The sequence below is a fragment of the Brachypodium distachyon genome, chromosome 3 (genome assembly GCF_000005505.3).
Source record: "Brachypodium distachyon strain Bd21 chromosome 3, Brachypodium_distachyon_v3.0, whole genome shotgun sequence".
NCBI classification, from domain to species: domain Eukaryota; kingdom Viridiplantae; phylum Streptophyta; class Magnoliopsida; order Poales; family Poaceae; genus Brachypodium; species Brachypodium distachyon.
Genome location: NC_016133.3, coordinates 4237999 through 4256151, shown reverse-complemented (window position 1 = coordinate 4256151; position 18153 = coordinate 4237999). Strand labels below are relative to the sequence as shown.

Genomic DNA, 18153 nt, shown 5'->3' with positions numbered 1-18153 from the left:
GTTGCGCAAGCGCTTTCCGTCGGCACCAGCCTGGAGACATGCTGGTTTTCATGGGGGCGGCAATGTGATGTCTGGGCATCCTACTGTGGCGGATAACGGCAGATGGGGCTGGACCTGTTAGCTGTTTAAGTGTTGTTGTGGGCTTTGGGCCGTGGGCCTCGTAATGAGTATAGAGACCGAGTATATATAATCAGCTCTAGCGTGTGGATTCCCCTAAAAAAAAAAAAGAGCTCTAGCGTGTGGATTGGGATTATCGATTAAATGAAAAGAAATATTCCCTGGCCTCTTCTTCCTCCTCACGACAACTTTCCCCTCTCCCACAAACTCTTCCCGTGGATCTCACCGGCGGCGAATCTTCGCAGCCCTTGGGATACCACACTCCACCGCAGGTTCATCTCCCCTTCGATTCTCTCGCTCCCGACCGTTTCTCCTCCCATCACCCCACGAACGGATTCCGCCCTTTAGATCCCCGTTTCATAATCTTCCCCAATTCGTAACTGAGGCAAAAATCAAGGTAGGGCGGCCGCCCTACCTTGCCCTACTGGGTCCTCCGCCCGTGGCCTTGTTTGGTGGTTTGGTAGAAGAACTGCAGATTCGATCTGAAGGGGCGTGAAGCAAAAGAGGAAGAGAAGAAAACAAAAACAAAATAAAAATTGGTGGGGAACTTGCGAGGAAGATGAGTTCCGGGTCGGCGGTGACAGGCGGTGGCAGCGCCGGCGCGGAGGACGCGGCGGCGGCGGCAGCGCTGGGGCAGAAGCTGATGGTGCACGTAGCGGAGAATGGCCACAGCATGGAGTTCGAGTGCAGAGGCGCCACGAAAGTCGAGGCAATCCAGCGATCCATCGAGCTCGTCTGCGGCGTCCCGCGCGCTGACCAGCTCCTCCTCTGCGGCAATATCCCTCTCGACGGCGCTCACCACCTCTCCTACTACAATCTTCCCCGCGACGACCGCGAGGTCTTCCTCTATAACAAAGCCCGTTTCCATGCCGACTCGCTGCCCCCGGCTCCAGAGTCTATTGACATCCCTGTGCCATCTATTCCGCCGCCGCCCCGACCACAGGACACCGCACTGGAGGTGTCTGCTGACCCGGCCTTGAAGGCACTGATGTCTTATGAAATCAGGTTCAGGTATGACTTCCAGGTGGCCAATGCATTGTACCAATCTAGCGTGGCAAAGTATGAGGTGTGCAGGAGGCTGCAGCGGGAGTGGCAGGTGCAGGAGCGTGCCCTAGACATGGCCAGGAACAACCTTGAGCATGCATTTCGGAAGCCCTCGCAGCGATATTCAAACTTTGTGCAGTGCCTCTCGCAGCAGCACCGTGGGTACCTTGAGTTGCTGTCAACTTTCGAGAGAGATGTGCAGAGGTTACGTGCTGTTAGGCTGCACCCATCCTTGCAATGTGAGGGGCGGCGGTGCTTGTTGGACCTTATAGATGAGAATAAGCTGAGGAAGCTGGCGGATGAGTATTTGAGCTCATACAAGCATTTAGAGGTTTTTGTCTCGCCGCTGAAGGCAAAATTTGTGGAGCTGAAGAAGGGAGTGGACAGCTTATTGAATGCTATGAGCTCGAGCACATGGAGGGATTTGGAGGCACTGATAAAGGAGCATCAGAGAGTCATCGGTGACCAGAAGAGCATCATGCAAGCGCTAAGGTTAGGCTGAGGACTGTACATATATTTACCTACCTGTTACTTTTCTGTGCAAACTTCTAATGATTACCACGTAGATTGGCTTGAATCTCTAAGTTTGAGTTGCAGGTAATTGCTCAAACTACTTAGATAAAACTGGGAAACGGTTTACCATGTTAGTACTTAGGAGTGTAACAAGTGAGATTGGCACCTATATATTAAAGTCATTTATAGAGATATGATGTCTGGTCTTTATATGTTGTGATGGCACCGCATATGAATTTCTTATCCTGAGAGTTAATTCATCTGGCAACTACTATTTATTTGTTTGTTATATCCTTCTCTTGTTGTGCCATAATGATTTTCCTCAACAAATCGAAATATGCTTCTACCACACCACATTCTCAAAACTCTTATTTTCTGCAGTAAAGATGTAGATACCTCAAAGAAGCTTGTTGATGACTGCTCAAGGTGCCAACTGTCTGCTTCTCTCCGACCTCATGATGCAGTTTCAGCAGTTGGTCGTATCTATGAAGTACATGAAAAGGACAACTTGCCCAGTGTACGTAAGTTTGATTGCATGCTTACCAAGTTGCTTGAGAAATGCAAAGCCATGAAGAATGAAATGAATGCTTTAGTACATTCTTCTGTGAGAGGAGTCAAATCTGCTCAAAGTGATATCAAGGAGATGATGTCTACTCGGTTCACCTTATACGAGGAGGCAATAGTTAAACAAGACAAAGATTTTTCTTACCTTAAACTACTTGGTGGTTTGGGCCATGCATACAGGGCTTCTCTTGCTGAGGTAGTGCGAAGAAGGTATTCTTTTAAGCTTTATACCGGCTTGGCTGGACAGCTTGCTGAAAAACTAGCAGCAGAGCGTGAAGCGGAGATAAGGAGACGAGATGTTTTCCTTAGGACATGGAAAAAGTACTTTCCAGTAGAAATCATGAGTTCCATGGGACTGTTTGGTTCTCCTAGCCAATGTGAAGTAAACATTGCTCCGTTTGATTGCGATCTACTTCCAATTGATGTTGATGATTTGGAAAAGCTTGCCCCCCAGTCTTTACTGGGGTCTTTTCTGAAACCTGAAAGATCGCAGCAGCATACCGATTCTAGTACCAGTGGAAATTTCAGTAACTCTGAACAAAATAATCTGAATACTGATGGTAAGATGGACTTCCAGGATTTTTTGGAGGGCTGTGATACTGTAGATATAACAGGGACTAGTAAATTAGAAGTGGAGAATGCCAGACTAAAAGCAGAACTTGCTTCTGCTATTGCAGTTCTCTGCACATTCGGTGCTGAATACGCACATGAATCTATTGACGAAGGGCATAATGATAATGTGCTGAAAAATGCAAGAGAAAAAACAGCTCAGGCACTTTCTGCAAAGGATGAGTATGCTAATCAACTTCAATCAATGTTCAAGGCAAAGCAGGAGCAGTGCTTGTCCTTTGAGAAGCGTATCCAGGAGCTTGAGGAACAATTAGCCAACCAGTACATACAAGGGCAGATGGTTTCAGGAAGCAAAGGCACATCTGATTCCCTCTCTACATTTAAAGGTAATGACTGCAACCTGGGTCTATCTGGAGGCAGGCAAACCCATTTGCGTGAGGAATCAAGTGTGGCCATGGATGAGACATCTTCAACATCTGAACAGCCATCTAAACAAACAGAAGGTGGAGATGAGAATATGACTGATATTTCAGGTGTACTGAACTTGCAACTACTTAATTCAGCAGGATGCACTAATCTGGATGCTTTCATGGCAGACTCGCCACACGATAACGAACATAAGATTGTCAATATTGATAAGGAAGGGCGAATGTTGACTCAACTCACTATGGCAGATACTTCTGATATTCCTGTAGAAGATGCTAGCATCTTAAACTCCAGAACTGATGAGCATCATGCTTTAGAGTTTAGGAATGAGGAGCTCTTTGTGTCACAGTTACAAAAATCAAAACAGTTAGAAGAGATGGAAAGTAAGCTTAGTGCTGTTATGGGTGAGGTTAGCAGTCTGAAGAAAGAACTTGAAAACACCCAGAGTCTTCTTGATGAGTCTCAGGTAAAATATATGGGACATAGGATAATGTTCACATATTTGCAAATTACAATAGTTCTTTTCCAGTTGTTTTTGTTTCTTATTTTACAAATTGGGTACAGATTAATTGTGCGCACCTGGAGAACTGCTTACACGAGGCAAGGGAAGAAGCTCGTACCAATAAATGTTCAGCTGATAGAAGGGCTGTTGAGTATGATGCTTTGCGTTCATCTGCTCTGAGGATACACGGTCTGTTTGAAAGACTAAATAACTGCGTCACTGCACCAGGGATGTCTGGCTTTGCAGACTCGCTGCGTTCTTTAGCCCTCTCCTTAGCAAGGTATCACATTTGCATTAAATTACACATATACCCAAGATTATGCATTTCTTTCAGCAGCCGTATGTTACATTTCAGGTTCATCATTTGTTAGTGAATCATGATGTAGGATGAAAGGAACTTCTAGGAAGCGCATGGAGATCGTTGTATCTTTGTTGTATTTGGAGACATTATATGTTTTTTAGCCAGTTGACAACAGGGAATAGCTTGTTAGACAACCTATTTTAGAATAGTATGATGCTAAGTTCATGTTACTCCTTTCCGAGGATTCTCTACTTCTGCCTAACATTTAGTCCCTCCATTCTAAAATATAGGGCGCATAACTCTTGTTGACTGTCAAACTTCCTAAATTTGACCAACTTTATAATAAAAAATGTCATCTTCTACAATAGCAGATGAAGATCATTAGATCCGCTGTGAAATATATTTTCATATTATCTTGGTTTCACACTATAAATATTGACATTTTTTACTATAAAACTTGGTCAAACTTTAAAAGATTTGACAGTCAACAAGAGTTATGCTCCCTATATTTTTGAACGGAGGGAATATGTTGCTAAGTTCAAGATGCGTTTATTATTCTCCATTATATTTGATCATTCTGTTACTGAATAGAGATATACAAACGTCGTACTTACTGACTTCTTGGCAATGTCTTATATTGTTCCAGCTTGGTAAAGAAGGATGAAGCTGAATCTACCATTCAGTTTCAGCACTGTATCAAGATCCTGGCAGACAAAGTTTGTTTTCTGTCACGGCAGAGTTCCGAGCTGCTAGAGCGCTATTCAAGGGTGGAAGCAGCACATGGAATTCTTGTAAGAGAGTTGGAGGAGAAGAAAGAACTCATAAGCAATCTTTATAGTAAAGTTCAACTAGAAAAACAGGTATGCATTTTAGCTTCTGCAGGAACAATATGGAAATATTGACATTTGGTAGATGATCATACAAAAAATCAGATACATCTTGGATAAATAATGAGCTAGTCACAACTAATGAAATGTGCATTTTCATGACTCGTTAGACAAATGAACATAAGTGCATATACATTTTATCTTCTGCAGGAACAAGATGCAAATATTTAGGTTCGGCAGATAATCATACGGAAAATCATATAGGACAGCTTACTTGTCACAAGATAATGATCTAGTCACAACTAATGGCATGCGTGTTATTATGACTCCTTGATAAAGAATGAATTAGACAAACTAAAGTTAGTGCGTAGTGAAATTATGGATGCACCAGACACATGCTTAAATCTGGAATTCAAAGTTAACAAAATGAGACCTAGGTGAGATTACTGAGATGACCGATTAGTGACTCTACAAGTTAAATCTCTTCTGTTTCTTTATTTGTAATGACAATCAAGCATGTCGTGTTGTCTGCTTGAAAACTATTTCCACAGGCCAGCAAGGAGAAAATATCTGTGGGTCGTTTTGAAGTTCATGAGCTTGCAGTCTTCGTGCGAAACCCATCTGGGCATTACGAGGCCATCAACCGGAGCGGCTCAAACTATTACCTCTCTGAGGAATCGGTGGCCCTGTTCACACCGGAGCACCATCCACGGCACCCCACCTACATAATTGGCCAGATCGTGCACATGGAGCGGAGGGTAGCGAAGCCGCCCGTACGCGACCAGATGGAAGAAGCTCCACCGCGCTTTGGCAGCGGCGGCAGCCGTCGGGCCATGCCAAAGAGCAACCCATACGGCCTGCCGACGGGTTGCGAGTACTTCGTGGTGACGGTGGCCATGCTGCCTGACACTGCTCGTTGAAACGAAATCAAAGACCTTCCTGATCATCCTGCCTGCTCATGGCTGCTGAAATGAAATGAAGGGAGAAGAAATTCTCAGCTGTGTATATATCATACCATCAGAATTTATTCATAGACTTCGCTTGGTCCTTTCTATGCATCTTTGTACATAATGGTCAGTCAGTTTCAGTTCCCTCTCTGTAAATATGAACAGACTCGGCCACTGATGCTATCTTGCATCTTCTTTCAAGCAGACTGAATAATGATTTTTCAGTTAGCGTTTGTTCACTGCGTCACGGTAAATGTTTTCTGTGATATCTACAGTACATGTTTTGTTTTGTCTGCCTTTTGAATCCTGGGTTGCAAAGTTAAGTTGAACCAATCATGGTTGAATATATAAAGTCAAAGCTGGCGTGTGCTAATATTTCGCAGGTTAATTTGCATTCTGACCTCCCAGAAGAATTTCTACATAGGTTAGCCAAAATAAAAATATTTTATCTCTAAAAAATGTGTGTGCTAATATAGAGCCTCGAAAGAGCTGGAGTGGAGGTCACGACAGCTTTATACTACTGTACTAATCAAGTACGGACTATGTAATCCTCGCAAACAACTGATACATGTCGTTTCTCTCCCTCCCCGAGCCTCTTCTTCCTTCTTTTCCACACATCTTTGACCAAGCGGCGTGTAATAGACGTCAGCGAACGGTTCGCTCCCTAAGGTAAAGGAGCGAACATTCATGTATGTAGTATGTAGAGATAATTTTCTCCATTGCAAAGATGTGACACGGGAGACGGGACGTCCGTCAGTAGCTAAAATGGAAATAGCAGCTAGTCAATGGCCTAAAGCTTTCTGAGTCACACTGCCAGGTGGTGGCCGATGAGAAAACAAAGCCGGCGTGGAACACGATAGGCAAGCTCTAGTCGGTTCATCGATCCCACCGACCTGTACGCCCCATCCTTGCCTGCCACGAAACCTCGCTGCATATATTTCCTTTGCCAGCATTCCTCCTATTTCACACAAGCCCCTAAAACCAAAACCAAAACCAAATTCCAAAGCCCGCTCGCAGAAAGGGGGAAAAGGAAGAACACGCTCTCTTAATAGTCTTCCGCTGATCCCGATGGCCGCGACAGCCGGCTACACCCTGGTCGGCCCACCGGAGGCCGCCGGACGACTGCCTGCTTGCGCCGCCGCCTTCAATTTCATGGACTTGATGGAGGACAGCTTCAACAACACCAAGGACACCGGCGGGGCGCGGGGGGAGAAGGCGCTCACGGAGAACTCCTCGCCCACGTTCGTGTCCTCGGGCGACCCCTGCCTGGACTTCTTCTTCCACGTGGTGCCCGGCACGCCGGCCGCGTCCGTGGCCTCGCTCCTCGCCGCCGCGTGGGCCGCCGACGCGCCCACCGCGCTCCGCCTCGTCGCCAACCTCCGCGGCGTGCGCGGCGCCGGCAAGTCCGACCGCGAGGGCTTCTACGCCGCCGCGCTCTGGCTCCACGCGCGCCACCCGGCCACGCTCGCCCGCAACGCCGCCTCCCTCGCCGCCGAATTCGGGTACCTCAAGGACCTCCCCGAGCTGCTCCACCGGATCGCGCACGGCGGCAGGTCCACCAGGACCCCCGGCAAGAAGGCCCGCCTCGAAGCCGAGGGCCGCGGCGGCTTCGTCTGCCGCGGCAGAGGACGCGGACGCTTCCGCGGGTCCTCCGGCAGCCGCAGCAAGCCGCGCAGGGAGGACGACAGCCGAGCCCCGCGCGTCGGCACGGCGGAAGAGCGCGTCGCGGGCAGCCTGGAGCGCGACCGGGAGCTCGCGGCCGCGGCGCGCGTGTCGCGCCGGAGCAGGAGGGCGGATGCCGCGGCGCGGGCCGTGGAGCTCTACAGCCGGGACCCGGCGTACCGGGCCCTGCACGACCGCACGGCCGAGCTCTTCGCCGGCCTCCTGGCAGAGGACATGCGCAAGCTCGCGGAGGGCAACGTGAAGGAATTCTCGCTCGCGGCCAAGTGGTGCCCGTCGCTGGACTCGTCCTACGACCGCTCCACACTCCTCTGCGAGGCCATCGCGCGGCGCCTCTTCCCCAGGGGCTCGTCTCCAGAGCTCGCTGAGGACGAGGACGAGGCCGAGCTCTCGGACGAACACTACGCGTACCGAGCCCGCGAGCGGCTCCGCAAGTCTGCCATCGTGCCGCTCCGCCGCGCGCTCGAGCTCCCGGAGGTCTTTATCTCGGCGCGCGCGTGGGGGTCCGTGGCGTACACGCGCGTCGCCTCCGTGGCCATGAAGAACTACAAGGCGCTCTTCCTCGAGCACGACGCGGACCGCTTCAACGCGTACCTGGCCGACGTCAAGTCCGGCAAGAAGCGGATCGCCGCGGGCGCGCTCCTCCCGCACCAGATCGTCAGCTCCCTCGACGGCGACGGCGACGGCGGCGTGGCCGAGCTCCAATGGCAGCGCATGGCGGACGACATGCGCGCGCTGGGGAAGCTGGCCAGCTGCGTGGCCGTGTGCGACGTGTCCGGCAGCATGTCCGGCTTGCCCATGGACGTCTGCGTGGCGCTGGGCCTCCTCGTGTCCGAGCTCACTGAGGACCCCTGGCGCGGCCGCGTGATCACCTTCAGCGAGCGCCCGGAGATCCACAGGATCACCGGCGACACCCTCAGCGAGAAGATCAGCTTCGTCCGCACCATGGATTGGGGCATGAACACCGACTTCCAGGCAGTGTTCGACAAGATCCTGGAGGTGGCCGTGGGGGCCGGGCTGCCGGCGGAGAAGATGGTGCGGCGGGTGCTGGTGTTCAGCGACATGGAGTTCGACCAGGCGTCGGTGAATCCCTGGGAGACGGACTACGAGGCGATCGTGAGGAAGTTCTCGGAGGCCGGCTATGGCGCCGCCGTGCCGGAGGTGGTGTTCTGGAACCTGAGGGACTCCAAGGCCGTGCCCGTGATGTCCGGACAGAAGGGGGTGGCCCTGGTCAGCGGCTTCTCCAAGAACTTGCTCAAGCTGTTCCTGGACGGCGGCGGCTCCTTCACCCCGAGGGCCGTCATGGAGAAGGCCATCGCCGGGCCGGAGTATGACAACCTCGCGGTGTTCGATTGAAGCCCAAGGATTGCATAAAAGGCCTGTGGACCCAATATTTCCGGCACGCCCACCTTGGAGTCCTTGCCAAATTGACCCAGCTGCTTGAATCCGTACCTCATGCTGTACATGTCAGGAAGATATGGAGCAAATGGAGGCTCATGGTTGGAGCTATGAACACCAGGTTCTGGGCATCATCTCTAGCATCTGTGTCTATTGGAGGGCAGTCTTCTCCCCGAGCTGCTCTTTTGGTTTGACACTTTGACAGTTGTTTCAATTTAAGTAGCAAAGGGAGAGCATGCGGACTCTTTGAATTGTGCTGGATGTACAAGCTCCTGCAACTCACATGAACATGTAGTGATGCATCTTGTTTGTAGCCCCTAAATCTTAGGATACTGTTTGAGCCTTTGTAGATCCTATTGCAACATTAATCATGAGTATCCGTTGTCATAGTTTTGAGCAAGGAGACAGCATAATCTGCAACTGAAGTACTATGTTCATCTGCCCACGGCCCTTTTTGACGGGCGTGGTAGGCGCACGACGGTTGTCACGACAACTTTAAAAGGTGGTCTCGGGCATCACGCCGCGAACACCGACGATGGGACCACTTTAAAAGGTGGTCTCGGGCATCACGCCGCGAACACCGACGATGGGTGAGCAGAGCAGCATTGCTTTATCTGCAATATTCAACGTAGTCGTTGTTTGCAACTATGTGATCAATGTTGATGGAGTTTGACCGATGCTTATGAAATTTGATTAACTGTAGGCCCAGCCTCTCATATGTGTTTTGCTATTCTATTTTTCTGCGTAAGAAAGTGCTCTCTTTTATTTGGATTTGGAAACGGGTTGTGCATGCCGGGCTTAGCCAAGGGATTGGATGTTCGACAACGGACGAAAAAGGTGGAACTTGCCAGGTCTTTTGTTGGCGCTAGGGTTCCATGTATGCTGCAAGTGGATGCACCAGAGTGAAATTCATTGCATGAGCTTCGTGTCACATTGTTGACGGAAAAAGTACACAAACATACTCCCTCTGTCTCATATGAAGTGACTCAAATTTGTTCAAATATGGATGCATCTATGTCTAAAAGCGTTTAGATATATGTAATAGAAATTCACTTAATATGGGACGGAGGGAGTATATTTTTAGAAAAATGGGAAGGCTTTAATTTGCATCATTTCAAGGGGAAATAAATTTATGTGGCACGGCTAAGAGGAAAAGCGCATCTTCTTTCTTTGTTTGACATGAAAATTTCTTAAGTTCACACCTCAGAAAGATATTATAGATTCAGACCTCAGAAGACGTGCAATTCTTCTCTATTCACTGCACCAAATCTTTTGCACGCCACTCATGCCAAAAACAATCTGACACAGTGCAATAGTAAAATAAACATCTGAATAAGTGCATCGATTAGCAAATAAAAATTCAGTGGGTTGAAAAGGAACTTCCACATGCCACAATAACTGAACTTTTTTCATCCAGCATACCTGAACCTGAAACTGAACCTGCGAAATTTGACCTGCTACTACCTGAACCACATGCGCCCCTGGAGATGGAGCAAGGGCACGGCCACTCTGTCGTCTATCCCGGGCACCGCGTGTGCCTCCACCGGTTCGAGCCTAGGCTCGCCTCTCCGCTGTTCTCCGCCTACAGCGCCGGCCCAGCGTCTCCTTCGACCCTGTGTGCCTCCGACCAGCCCGAGGGCCCGCGATTCTGCTCCGCCCTGTGAGCATCGAGCTCAAGCCGCTCATCACCTTCGTCTGCGCGAGCCGGATCGCACCCAGCCATTCAACCCTGCTGCGTCGCCGCCCGCAGGCACCCGTCCGCAACCGCCACCCTCGCCCTGCTATCCCTCGGGGAACCGTTGTTTTGGATTGCGGGTTGAGTTCTTAAAAAACGAAAGGGGCAAAACACAAACGTGGGGATAGCTAGCCAGGACATGCGGCGCCTAGCGGGTTGATTTAAAAGGGCTAAACTGCAAATTTGGCCGATGGACGACGACCAAGGAAGCACTCTTCTCTTTATTATTAGGGGTGTAGAAAAGATAAGACATGTGTCTCCATATAGTACAAGCAATTACAAAAAATGTAAAATCAATACCGATGGATTTCATCAACAACTCTGGTTAACCTGAAACCAAATCTAGACTTAATATGCCGTAATGCTTTCATGGACAATATATTGATCTCTCTTCATCTACATTTAGGGGTGCTAAAAAATGTGTTGTTTGGAACCAGAAACGACAACAGCAGGTGACAAAAAGTATACATGGAACTCAGTACAAACTAGTAACAGCTATGCACCATGGTGAATCAAAATGTGCCTGGCCCCGTGTGTCAGGGATCATAACGGAGGTCACTATCTCATCGATCAGTTCTCGCCGAGGGTGTACCGGACAAACCTCCGTACCTTGATGTTCTCCCCCAGGCCAGCAATCGTCTCCTTCACAAGATCCTTCACCGTCTTGCTGTCATCCTTGATGAAGGGCTGCTCCAAGAGGGCCATCACTCCGAGCCTCTTTGATATCCGACCTTCGACGATCTTCTCTCTGATGTTTTCAGGTTTCGACTGCAGGTCCTCCCTCTGCATCTCGAGCTCCTTCTCCTTGCTGACAACACTCTCTGGAATGTCCTCCACTGAGACATACTCAACCAGCGGGCATGCCACAACTTGCATTGCGAGGTCGTTCACCAGCTCCTTGAACTTCTCATTGCGAGCCACGAAGTCGGTCTCAGAGTTTATTTCAATCATGCATCCTATGCGGTTGTCGTGGATGTATGAGCCAATCAGGCCTTCAGCAGTTAGGCGAGACGACTTCTTGTCTGCAGAAGACAGGCCCTTTTTCCTGAGGAACTCCTGGGCGCTCTGAAGGTCACCGCCAGTCTCAGCCAGCGCTTTCTTGCAGTCCATCATACCCGCGCCAGTTTCGTCTCGAAGTTGCTTTACCAAAGCAGCTGAAATTGCCACAGTTGGTTTCCTGAAAACGTAGGCATGTCAAATATAGATTGAATGCTGACTTTAAGAGGGGATGTGGGGTAGGCAGTAAACACATTATGATGCACATATTGCGCACACCAGATATATAAACAGCAGATATAAGCAAGACGAGGTTTTGAGAGGGAAATTACTTTTCTGCAGTTTCTGTTGTTTCCTCAGGCTTGTCATCCTTCAGAGGGGCAGCTGGCGGCGGCTTTGCGGCAGTCTGAGCCGCAACTTCAGCAGCAAAATCCTGGCTTTTTTTCTCCAACCCTTCACCAAGGTTGTAACGAACAAATCTCCTGACCTTCATATTCTCTCCAATTGTAGCAATAGTTTGCTTCACCCATTCACCAGTTGTGACCTTGTCGTTCTTGATGAATGGTTGTTCAAGCAACGCAAATTCTCCAAGCCTCTTCTGCACTCGGCCCTCGACGATCTTTGAGCGTATCTGCTCAGGCTTCGACAAGAGGTCCTCCCTCTGCATCTCCAACTCTGTCTCCTTCTTCACGACCTCCTCAGGGACATCATCAATGGAAATGTACTTTACTTGAGGGCAAGCAGCGGCTTGCATAGCAAGATCATCGACCAACTCCTTGAAGATGTCACCTCGGGATACAAAGTCAGTCTCACAGTTCAATTCAATAAGGATACCGATTCTGCTGTCATGTATGTAAGAACCAATTCTTCCCTCCGCAGTGGCTCTTCCAGCTCTCTTGTCAGCAGCTGCTAGCCCTTTCTTCCGGAGAAATTCTTGCGCTTTATCAATGTCAGCCCCTGATTCAGCAAGAGCCTTTTTGCAGTCCATCATGCCTGCTCCAGTTGCATCACGCAATTGCTTGACAAGAGCAGGAGAAATAGTTGCTGCACATATGCAGAAAAGAACCATCAAAGTCTTTCTTCTGCTGTTCTAACAACAAAATATCAACATAAAGTGCAATATGTAGTGAACTGTGCTACAGAAAATGTGGGAAAGAGTATTCCATTAAAAAAGAGAAAACAATAAGCAAGTCGTAAATACTGGAAATTTTAAGAAAGAACATTTGTCCACCTGTTAATTTACATGGCACCCACAAAAAGCTTTAGGTCCATGTTCTGGTATCTCATTTTAGAAGAAATTCCATTTGGTACTTGAAACTAAAATTTGGGTCAGGCCATCACTTTATTAATTTAACTCGCCGCAGTTACATAACTTTCTATGTACTGTCGGGGCCTTCCCCACAGTTTCCCATAAAAAAAGGTGACTTTCAGGAAATCTCTTGTTGACGTCATTTTGAAAATACGAGAAAACAAACTTAAAAATGACAAATTGGAAGGACTAAATAGTTGCCACTTTATACAAAACGAAAATCAGACCAAAACTAAGCAAGTGCAGAAGAACAAGAAAGCCTCCTAATGTGATCCCCCAAAACTGAAACCAAGCCAAAGAACATCTTGAGACTTATCCTCGATAGTCCAAAACTGTACGGTGGCTGTTGAGGTGATATCTGGATTGTACATGATTCTCTAGAGCCAAACTATACCAACCAATTTAACCCTCCGAGCTAGAAAGGACAAAACTTAAGTGCATTCATTCTTGGGTCATTTACCAAAGTAGCGAACAATATGACAAGAAAACCTGTAAAAATAACCTGCAAACGGAGTTGCTTGAACAGTTTACATGCAATCTATCCTAAATACTCTTCCTAGTAAGGGGAAGAGTTGCTTGAAGAGCCTTTTGCAGACAGGATGTGACTGATAAAATTACAACATGTCAGGGCCTTTTGCAGATAAGATCTGGTCGACAAAATTACTGCTGACCTGTGGTTGTGCTTGCTTCTATGGCTCCAGCAGGAGAAACCTCTGTAGTTTTTTCACTCGAGGCTGTTACTTCCTCAGTCTCTACAGCAGCTTCTTTATCCACGGACTCACTACTTGCAGTTACAGGAACATCTTCTACTGATTCCTGAGGCTCATCAAGCTTAACCTCAGCTTCTGGAACTGAAGACACGCTAGTGACTTCTGCAGCCGCATTGGAAGACAGTTCAGCACCAGTTTCCTCATCAACAGGGGTGATGTCCTCAATGGTGCCGGTGACAGCTTCTGTCGAAGAGCTATCCTCCTCTTTGCTTTTAACTTCGGTAGCAGAAAGAGGCTCAATGAGCTTGTCATCAACTATGCTATCATCCTCAGAAGTCACAACTGAACTCTCAGTCTCAACTGATTCAGCCTTGCTTGCTTCAGTCTCCTTGTCCAAGCTTTGTTCACTTTCTACCCCAGTATCAACTGTTGTTTGTGCTTCTGGAACGGTTATCGTTTCCCGCTGATCCAAGAATGCAGAGATTTCCTTGCTCCTACGGAAAGCTAACTCAAAAGCATTGGTCCCTCTGGACCATCCCCGCTTCAGATCTGTGTTTAATGATACCAACTCATCTTCGTCATCTTCTCCCCCCTTCATTGTCAAGTTGACCTGGCCTCGTGATACATTCAATACCTTCACCTCTACCTGTTGACCAACTTCCAGTGCAGAATGTCCGATAAGGGTGAACAATGCTGCTGCTTCCTCCTCCCTTGGGAGGAATCCTTCATCTCCATCAGGCAGCGTCACAAATGACCCTGTTCTTGTCGTATTTTTCACAGTGCCAGTAAGGGACTGCCCTCGCGCATACTTTGCCTCGTCTATTTTCTTGAAATCCTTTTTTTGCCTTGGCGAGCTTCTTGGCGCAGCTGCGGTTGGATTGCCCCCACTGCTTGCAGCCTTAGGTGCTTCCTTGACATAATCTCCACCTGTCCGCATTGTCAAGGAGATGCGCCTTGTTTGTTTATTTGCTTCCACTAACTTCACCGACACCTCTTGCCCAACAGTGAAGAGAGTAGATATATCTTCAACAAAACCGTCACTTACTCGGGAGATATGAACCAGACCTTCGGTGTATGCTCCAATGTCAACGAAGACTCCGAATGGCTTGATAGACCTAACTTTGCCAGTAAAAGATGCACCGGGAACTAGATCATCATCCTTCAATGGCGGCATCTCGCTCTTGCGTGTGCCACCACGGCCTGGCTTGGGAGCGGAAGAAGCTGGGCTAGTGGCAGGTGCGGCGGCCTCAGAGCTTCCATCCGAAGTTTCTCCGGACAGAGATGGACTCGAACCCTCCACTGCGACATCAGTCTCAACAGCTGCTGCTGACAAGGTCCTCAGCCTGTTGGCAGAGGACCAGCTTCTTTTGTGAATGCTGATCAAGTTGAAGGCTGTGTGGGGCTGCAGCAGCCTGTGGTGTGCTCTTGAATACCTCTGGGAAGCACGGAACCTTGTTTCTCGGCTGGGCCTGAAACTGCCGATGTGAAACAGACTGATACTGCCAACGGAGCAGTGAACCACTGGCGTCATACTGAATCTAGGAGAAAACTATATCAGCAGAAGCTTGATTTCCTTCAGAAACTGTGTACAAGGGCAGAAACTCATTTAGTGCTCAGCAAAAATGAGGCAAGAACCGCGCCGCCCTGCTCCAACCCCCTGTGGGTCGTCTGGGCTTACCTCGTCAGATTCTTGTCGCCGCCGCCGCTGCTCGTAGAAAGAATGCGCGAGAGAAAGAGAGAGAGGCTCGGGAGAGGGGATAACGCTCGGGAAGGGGATAAGGCAGGGGCGCGTATCCAGTGTCTTCACAGAGTGAAGGCACAGCGTGCCCCGGGTCCCTGATCCACCGTCCATTTCAATCGGACGGCAGCAAGTACTCACAGACCAGCAACAGCCAAACAGCCAACAGGTAGGGAAACCGGAAACGGTCTGCTACAGATACGGGCAAACGGGCAGGAGCGTAGTCATGGGGAAAGGACGCCGCCGGCCGGCCGCCCCTCCTCCACTCCCACTTGAACACCCAAGCTTGGTCAGGATTTCTGAAACTTGAGGTACCCCCGGTCAATTTCTCCCATTGCACAACACTTTGATTTGAGAATGCACAATACTATATATTTTTTTGCGGGTAATGCACAATACTAATTACATAGCACAATAATAAAATCCTGCCAAATTGCACAGCACAACGCCCCAGTCAACAAGAATTTGCTCAAATAGTCACACGTCACTCAGTTTCAATCGCACAACACATCACAAAAATCAACAAAATAAAAAGACGGTACCTTCTGCTGCTGGACTCCTCTGACGCCTGGAGATCGATGGCCTACTGCTATAGGAGGAGGGGTCAGGGCTGAGGCCGTCGGAGCAAGCGAGGGCGGGGCGGGTGAGGCCGTCTGAGCGAGGGCGGGGCGGATGGGGCCGTCCGAGCGGGGGCGGGACGGGCCGGAGGCCATCGAAGCGGGGGCGGAGGATCGAGCGGTGGCGGAGTGTCGTGTGGGGCCGGTGGAGCTTTGCTCCCCTCCCTCTCCCGCGGCGGCGGCGGGAAAGCGACGGCGGCGTGAGAGCGGCTTCGTTTCGCACGAGAAGACTTGGTACAAAGGAAGGGACTCATGGGCCTTTTTTTTGTTGTGAAGCGAGGGGACTCACGGGCCCTTTTTCTTTGTGAAACGAGGGGACTCATGGAGTCATGGGCTTGAATTGCTGCCGGCCGTGATTTTAACGTATGGTGGATGCAGGCTCGGACGCTGACGAGAGAAGTGGGGCCCGCAAGGCCCGGCCCGAAATTTTGTTCGGGCGCACCCTGAAATTACTGGATCCCGCTGAAATCGGCGCCATGAAGCAGCGGCGGTGACCTCGACGACGCTCTTCGCGCTCCTCTCCCTCGCGCTGCTCCTCCTCCGCCTTGTCGCCAAGGTCTTTGTTCGCGCCACCGGCGCCGCCGGGGGCCACCAGTTTGCACCAGCCTAACGGGGTTCCTCTTCAAGTTGTTCCTCCTCAGGCCTCTCCGTCCGTGAACTCTCGTGTTCTTGCCCAGCTTGAGAGATCTCAACATCTATCTCCTGGCCAGCTGGATCAAGAGATATAACTTGGACTCTCACAAACTGTGGAAGAAAATAATTGATATCAAATATGATGTTGTTTCTCCAGACATCTTTGCCTACTCTGACACCATAGCATGCCCATTCTGGAAATGGGTGTTGTGGGCATCTCAAGCAGCAAAGATGGGATATATGTGAAAAATTGGTGATGGTTCTAACATCAAATTTTGGGAAGACCAGTGGATTGGGCGATCTAACCTAGCTAATTTAGTATTGAAAAATTTACGATGGACCGTATGTAATAAACTTACCATATTTTAGTCATTGTGTTTAACTTATACTACTTGTTTATTCATGAATGTCTAGGGCATAATGTAATATGATAATCATACATGATAATTTCTTTTTTAAATATTTAGCTGAGCTCTAAAATTGTTGGAATTTATTATGGATCAGAGCAACACCGCTTATTTTGTCCCAAAAAAAGTTAGGTTGTTGGAATTTCTTTTCATATTCACGGCACAACAATAGGGCGTTTAAATTAGACGTCCCTAATTTATAATTTATATATCCTGAGATTTTAATGGGAATGTCAGGCTGATGGATACAAATCAACGGGGTGTCTTGACTTGAAATGTGCTGGGTTTGTACCAATGAAGTTTGCGCAGTCTGATTTCCTCAAAAGGGGCGAAGTAAGATCTCAATCAAGATATTCAAGGTAACATTTCTACTTTCTTCCAATATTTAACAACTATTTTGAATATTCAACAATTTGATTTATTGTTTTTATCGGTCACCTGGGAATTCTGATTTTCATCTCTCCATTGCATTATATTGATCGGATGAAAATTTAGTTACTAATGTAGAGCCTATGTTAATACAATTTAGTTTCTCCATTTAACAAGGATACTTGAAACATTTTACAGAGTAAACATGATGGACACTGGTGGCTACACTTCGCCCATGCTGGTCAAAAGTTTGCTCCGATGGGATATTGGCCTCAGAGTCATGTCTGACCATGCAAACCATTTGAGTTGGGGCGTTTTCACAGGATCGCGTGCAGGGGAACCCAGCCCGCCAATGGGTAACGGGCACCGGCTAGGACCAGACTCTGCTGCATCTGAAGATGTGCAATATGTCAACAATGTTGGACAGGGCTATCCAGGTGGCGTCTATGCAAAATGATATCCCATGATGCTTGCTAGCAAGTTAGTGCTACTACGCACGACAAGTTCTACCATATCATCTGCTCTCACCGTCCAAAATAACTGACTTGGATTTGTCAAATCCACATCTCTTATTCTGGGACAGAGGGAGCATTGTTTTTTTTACATATACACCACTGAATGGAATAGTGGTGATTTAGGCCATGTGTGTGAGGTCCAACAAAATGTGCGAGCAGTCTGTTTGTTCACTTGTTATGCTTATTTCCCACGATGAGATGCAAATCACACAGTAGGAATGTTGCAGCATTTCAC

The 18153-nt window shown here is 48.6% G+C and overlaps 3 protein-coding genes and 1 long non-coding RNA gene across 4 annotated transcripts; 3 read left to right on the top strand and 1 right to left on the bottom strand.

The window, feature by feature from the left end:
- Nucleotides 1–229: 229 nt before the first annotated feature.
- LOC100841336 (autophagy-related protein 11) lies at nt 230–6045 on the top strand. Its single transcript, XM_003570629.4, has 5 exons — nt 230–1653; nt 2056–3700; nt 3799–4016; nt 4684–4897; nt 5416–6045. The coding sequence occupies exons 1-5, from the start codon at nt 677–679 to the stop codon at nt 5782–5784; spliced, it is 3423 nt and encodes a 1140-aa protein (XP_003570677.1). The 5' UTR covers nt 230–676; the 3' UTR covers nt 5785–6045.
- A 737-nt stretch (nt 6046–6782) lies between these two features.
- Nucleotides 6783–9364, top strand: LOC100834011. The gene has a single exon (XM_003570972.3). The coding sequence runs from the start codon at nt 6880–6882 to the stop codon at nt 8845–8847; it is 1968 nt and encodes a 655-aa protein (XP_003571020.1). The 5' UTR covers nt 6783–6879; the 3' UTR covers nt 8848–9364.
- Nucleotides 9365–10949: 1585 nt separating this feature from the next.
- On the bottom strand, nt 10950–15478 carry LOC100836461. Its single transcript, XM_003570613.4, has 4 exons — nt 15318–15478; nt 13601–15221; nt 11953–12664; nt 10950–11801 (listed from the first exon to the last, which is right to left on the bottom strand). Exons 2-4 carry the CDS (start codon nt 15168–15170, stop codon nt 11195–11197), a joined length of 2889 nt encoding a protein of 962 aa, XP_003570661.1. The 5' UTR covers nt 15171–15221; nt 15318–15478; the 3' UTR covers nt 10950–11194.
- Nucleotide 15479: 1 nt separating this feature from the next.
- On the top strand, nt 15480–18131 carry LOC104583950. The gene is made up of 3 exons (XR_002964288.1): nt 15480–15688; nt 17272–17393; nt 17602–18131. It is a non-coding gene; the product is annotated as an uncharacterized LOC104583950 (long non-coding RNA).
- The last annotated feature ends 22 nt before the right edge of the window (nt 18132–18153 follow it).